At 33.8% G+C, this 6,215-nt stretch overlaps 1 protein-coding gene across 1 annotated transcript; it reads right to left on the bottom strand.

The window, feature by feature from the left end:
* Nucleotides 1–3,484: 3,484 nt before the first annotated feature.
* LOC148605949 (galactosylceramide sulfotransferase-like) lies at nt 3,485–5,910 on the bottom strand. The gene is made up of 2 exons (XM_088548962.1): nt 5,772–5,910; nt 3,485–5,144 (listed from the first exon to the last, which is right to left on the bottom strand). Exons 1-2 carry the CDS (start codon nt 5,810–5,812, stop codon nt 3,905–3,907), a joined length of 1,281 nt encoding a protein of 426 aa, XP_088405088.1. The 5' UTR covers nt 5,813–5,910; the 3' UTR covers nt 3,485–3,904.
* Nucleotides 5,911–6,215: the final 305 nt, after the last annotated feature.

Raw genomic sequence — 6,215 nt, 5'->3', positions numbered from 1 at the left:
CTGGTCCATACTCCCAGTGCTTACCCTACCGGTGCACCTGGACCATGCTCCCAGTGCTTACCCAACCGGTGCACCTGGTCCATGTTCCCAGTGCTTACCCTACCGGTGCAACTGGTCCATGCTCCCAGTTTTTAGTGGAGTACAAGTTGTTCATTTGCTCTTGTTACTTTGTATGTATGAATTTATTTACTTTATGTTCTTTGTTGTGTATGTCTGTTTTCCATGCCTGGTCTTTGTCCCTGGATTACATTCTTTTGATTACGATAGAACCTTGGTTCCCTTGACTACTCTCTCTAAATTCGTCCTCAAACGAGAATTATATACATATACGTTGGCTGGCAAGGTGACATAGTCATTGAGTTGTAGTTTTTAAACATGTTAAACGATAATTTACTATCTGATCTATTAAAATCGATGTTTACATTTTTCATTACATTTACAATTATAAGATCGATATTTGATGCGCAACTATGACAATACAAATGTAATTCACCGTATCGATTTAATTTCATTAATAAATTTATCAGATTGTCTTTATCGCGGGGAAAGTTGCTTCTAATAATACATGAAAAGTTCATTTTAATATCAAAAAGGAAACTAGTTTTAATTGATACGCGGGACGTAACCGATATCCCCTATGCTTCCGCAATTGTCACAAGAACATTAAAAATCGCTTTCTATGCATTCATGATATTTTGTTGGTTTTCCTGTTAAACTTTTGTCAAGCAGCCAAATGGATGCCAATTTTTCAAATTAATTATAATCAATCGATGTATCCCATATAGTGACCCCTTTTTTAAATTAGTATGAACTTTTCGCGAGTATTTCATATTTTACGACGATGTTTGTTAGGTTTGAAAAAATATGAAAAGGTACAATACTACAACTTGAATTACTGTAACCAAGCTCGCAAATAATTACCCATGAACCTCTATTCATGTACATATGTCCATTTATGCAGGCCGTGGGTGGCCCATGACAAATTTTCTCCTTTCCTTCTCATCTACAATTATTTGTACGGCATACTTTTGTAACAGGTAAAAAGTATTCAGAAAAAAAGGCTTGTATTGGAATAAATAATATGAATTTATCAGTATTGACAAACACGGCAAGATGAAAAGTAATCATACCAAGTAATGAATAAAAAAATGAAATGAAAAAGAACGTATATTGACAAACAAGACAGGATAAAAAGAAATTATACCAAATAATAAATAATAAAAGAATAAAATTAAAACAGGGTATATTGAAAGCAAGACCCCTTCCTCTTATTCGTTATACATTTATGAAACTGACAAAATTCAACTGACTTTTTTCGTAATGTACATGAAGGAAAAATATATCTGACTTAAAATCTTTAAATAAATGTAATATAAGTATACTATTTAAATTCGTCTATAACCATCTAAAGAAAAGAGAATTTAAATTTGAAATCAAACAGAAACACAGTTTTTCTTTTGAATTAAAGTCGTACCTAATACCACCAATAAGGATGACACTCTCTTTTCTAATTATATATAATTAAACAGATGTTTCAAAAGTCGGTCTAAGAATTCAATGAAAGTTAATAAACTCGTTCCAAATGATGATCAAGCGCGTTATTTCTGTTGTCAAAATAAACAAAGTTCGAATACATACGTACCTGTTTTCAATTTTCGTCTGAATATGGTCATGAATTTAATGTAAATGTACTTGTTTACAACATAACAAAAATAGATTTTATCGAAATGTTTGAAATACTTATGTTCTAAAAGTAATCAAGTGAACCAAGATTCTGGTGGAAATCAAAAGAATGTAATCCAGGGAAAAGACAAATACAACAAAGAACATAAAATAACCAAAATAATACATACAAAGTAACAAAAGCAAATGAGCAACTGTGACTCCACTAAAAACGGGGAGCATGGACCAGGTACACCGGTAGGGTAAGCTTCCTCTGCTTATCTAGAAACACCCGCCGAATTGTTCATGAAAAGTCAAGCTGGAGTAAATGAAAGACATGTTGAACCAATCAGTTTCCATGGTGCAGATGGATACATCGTGACGTTACACGACTTCATGATGACGACCATGAAAGTTCTGTAGTGATGACTTCAATCTTGTAACAATATAACCCTGTTCAAAAAGCCTAATTGTAAGAAGTCTTGTGCGATACAAAAGTCTGCGTAGTTACGGCAAGCTCTGGCATAACGTATGAGTTGTGATATGAAAACTCCTTACGCAGGTGCTGAAGGAATATTGCCACAGATGAAAGGCAAGTTGACAATACGGAATGAAAAGTAATCGCGTTTGTCGTATAGATTGGCCAATAGTTCCCATTACCATTGATCTCTAAGTGTACGTCAAGATATGAGTCTGACGTCACAGTGTCTGTAGTATTCTTTATCTCAATTTCTTTTGAGTAGATGCGGTGTATCAAATCTCCGAAAGTACGATTGTTTAATGATACTACGTAATCTATATAGCGGAAACTGAGAATGGAGGATCTACTTAAACGAAATTCTTTCTTTCTGATTAGATTAACCATAAAGTCAGCATCATAAGAGTGAAGGAATAGGTCAGCAAGTAGAAGAGCACAAGTTGTTCCCATAGGAATGCCGATCGTTTGTTGAAATACGCGTCCGCCACACTGGACAAATATGTTGTCGATCAAAATTTCCTGCATTTTGAAAATATCATCTTCGGTATATCTGGAAGATGATTTGGAAATAGTTTTTACATAGTAAGAAGAATATCTTTTTTGGAGTAACAACGATGCATAATGTTTTTGATTCGGGATTTTAACTGATTATGGGAATAGAAGTATAAAGAGTTGAAAATCACAGGTTTTAATGCTATTGTATTCTGATAATAATCTTGAAATGAGGGCTTCTAGAAGATCTTTTTCGAATTTTTCAGGGTCCACATTGAATAAATACCACTACGGAAAAAAAACAAGTGTTTGGTAGAACTGGAGACGCTCTTCGACAGCTTTGAGTATCGAAGGTAGAAATTTTGAGGTTTAAGGTATACTGCAGGTTGAAATTAAACCCCTGGTGCATACAACAACTATAAATACTATGACAATGCTATAACAACTGTAAATCGTGGGGAAACAATTTTCGTGGTTTTGTAAACAAACGTCCCTTTGTATATTCTTGAACTTGTGGATTTGACAACTCCATAATGTAAACGAATAAGAAATGATGTTTTCTCGCAAACCAAATTTTGTGCTTTGCCATACCCACGAACATCCCGAAAACCAAGATAATTGGTACCCAAGAACAATGATATTTTCACAATAGTCCGATTTCAAAGTTTTTGATATGTCGGTCTGTTACTCAACATTTAAGCACAAAGTGTACATCTTCCGTTATTTTCAGATAATATCGTCCAACTGAGCAATAGACGTGTGTTCTTCAAGAACTTCCCGTATTAATCTTTCCCATAAAATAAAGCAAAACTCAAGAAAATACTAAAGGCACATGTACATAGGACGAAGTCATCATAACGGTATTTAATGCGAAATAAAATGCATTGACACCCTGATTTCAGTCTGACAGGAAGTAACGTTTTTTTAGCTTCCCATACAGTTTAGTATTTTCGTATCGTCATCACTAAAAAAGACTTTTTCGTATGATTTTCAATAATTATTCAAATACATTTTTGGGGGTTTTTTTTTTCGTTTCTAACGTGCCATTAAAATACGCCTTTCTGGCTTTGTGGCCGAAGTACGAACAATAAGAAATACTTGACTCACTAAATAGCGACAAGACGCGTCAAAAAGCGTCACTTGAGGTCTCTGGTAAAAAAGCGACAAGATGGGAAAGAGTTTTAAATGTATCTATATATTCAACGTCGTCCTCTTACGTGTTACATCTGCCTGATACTAAACAGCGTGATGACTATAAATGCAATACGTTCCTCATTTTAATCTATGCCTCATTTTGTATTTCATTTTTAATTCATCAAGTAATGTCCATTCATGTTTAGTTGCAAATATGCAATCTGATTTGGTGAAAATAAATTCTTCATTCCATTGGGTTTTACCTATAAGATATTCATTCTTAGCTTTGTTTTCAACTTCACAATATGTTTGTATTTCCTTCAATATTTGTTTGAATGTCTTGACCTCATCATGAAAATCATTTTGCTCCGTTTTAATTCTTTTAAGAAAAAGTGCTTTGAAAAAATCATAAAGTATAAAATCTGGCCAATTATAGCTTTTCAGATTTTCTAGATCTTTGCCCTTAATTTCAACACGTTCATTTCTATGCTTTGGTAATCTGTTTAATGGAATGTATAAAATATCCTTTAAATCCCAACAAAGATACCGTTTCATAAGAATCAAAGATTCGTCAAACATTTCCATCACCATTACCAGCTTAAAGTCTTTACTTAGAATTAGTAAATGTTCGATAAGTTTGTCCTTAGATTCAATATCCTCGTGTCGAATACCAAAATCTCTGCACATTCTTGTTTTCACAAACTTTTGTTCCTCTTCGGTACATATATCTGGATTTTTTAGGAAAGTCGTCATTAGTTGCTGTCCTGTCATATGACCTATCTTTTCTCGAAGGTCAATAAATAGATCAAAGAATTGTGCAGCGGATATGATTAGCGTTATTGGGTCTCTAACAATAGCAATAAAAACCGTATCAGCTGGCAGAAATTTGTAAAACACAGTTTTGTTGTATACAACGTGGTTACAAAGTATGTTGTATGTTTGACCTTTCGGTGGGGGAAGGATATTATCAACATTAATGGTTGTGTCAAAACCTAGGTAGTTCTCCGGTCTCGGATAAACAACATTAAGATCGTAAAACTGTGCAAAACGTAGAAAAATATTCATTACAGTTGTGCTTCCTGCTTTATGGACTTTCAAAAATGCTACATTCTTTTGTCTCTCGGTACAAATTCCTTTGTCTGACACAGGAAAGTTGTCAACGTATTTCTGTAAAATTCTATTTTTAACCTTGAAATTGTCCAAAGAATTGTCAACTTGTGTTTTGTTGTTCTTGTAGAGTATGCATAATGACGTCAATGAACACAATCGTGTTCCATCTGCCTTAGCTTCTAACTGTTCTGGTATGTATCTGCTCACTAAAAAGCCATTATATAGTATAAATGTCATGCCCATGGTAACGACCAACACACATAGCTTCCTGAAAAGAAATAATGAGACTGTTAACGTCAGTGCTGTAAATTATAATATTGCAGATCATCGTCTCTCCCTCTCTTACAGAAATAGTTCCTATCCCACCATTTTGTCTGTACTATACATCCAAAAAAAAGAATACTGTGTAACAGTAACTCCTTGGAGTATCTGTTTAAATGTATTTTTTTTATTCAGATCAAGTGTAAAACATGGTCATTCTTGTTATTTTTTATCAATAGGTGACAAGTAACCAAGATCTAATGCATCTCAACAACCATAAAATATATTTAAAAAATTAGTTTAATTGTTGAAAAGATCCTAATGACAAGCCCGGAATTGTCCAAGTTGTGTGAGATGATGACTCCTTATTAATTGGGAAAGGTCAAGAATCGCAATTTCTGTGGGTTATATAATTAAAACCGATGAAATTATCTTTAACATAAGTGAAGTCGAAGCTGAGCAACGGCTCTTGATTTGAGTTAAAACCCTGTTAAGGCCAAGAATAACTTTTTTACTACGAACGTGAGAAAATCGGGATCTCTAGAGCCTCTAGATTTGTTTGTTTTATTATATCATGTGTAGCACATTTGTCAGTGTAAAGGCTGGCATAATAAAAGCATATCATTAGACTTACCTATGCCTTTTACTCCTATATAATCTTAAAATTCCGCTCATTATTGTTCAAGTTCTAGACATAAACGCCAGTAAAATAGGCATGAGTGTTTGATCTAAACCTGAATATTATTTTGCTCTTGTTGACTATGGTAGTCTGACTGATGCCTCCGCTGATTGATTTTGATTAAGTTGAAAACGATATCTTTTTTTCACTTAGTATTTCCTTAGAAACGAGATTTAAAGACACCATAAAAGTTTGTACGCAATGTGAATCGATTGATACTCGATAATTATTCGATGCTATTATGAAAACCTGTTGACGGCAAAATCATATTTAATAAGATAGCATGATAAAACTGCATTTACTCGATTGTCCACGATATTATAGGAAAATGAGCAGATATGCTGAGACGCAACAGATGCACCATCTTACTACCTTAAAGATTATAAAATAGTGAGTACT

Source organism: Perna viridis, chromosome 10, assembly GCF_037379345.1.
Source record: "Perna viridis isolate PV_CMFRI_1.1 ecotype Kerala chromosome 10, ASM3737934v1, whole genome shotgun sequence".
Taxonomy (NCBI): domain Eukaryota; kingdom Metazoa; phylum Mollusca; class Bivalvia; order Mytilida; family Mytilidae; genus Perna; species Perna viridis.
This window is presented reverse-complemented; position numbering and strand designations above follow the sequence as displayed.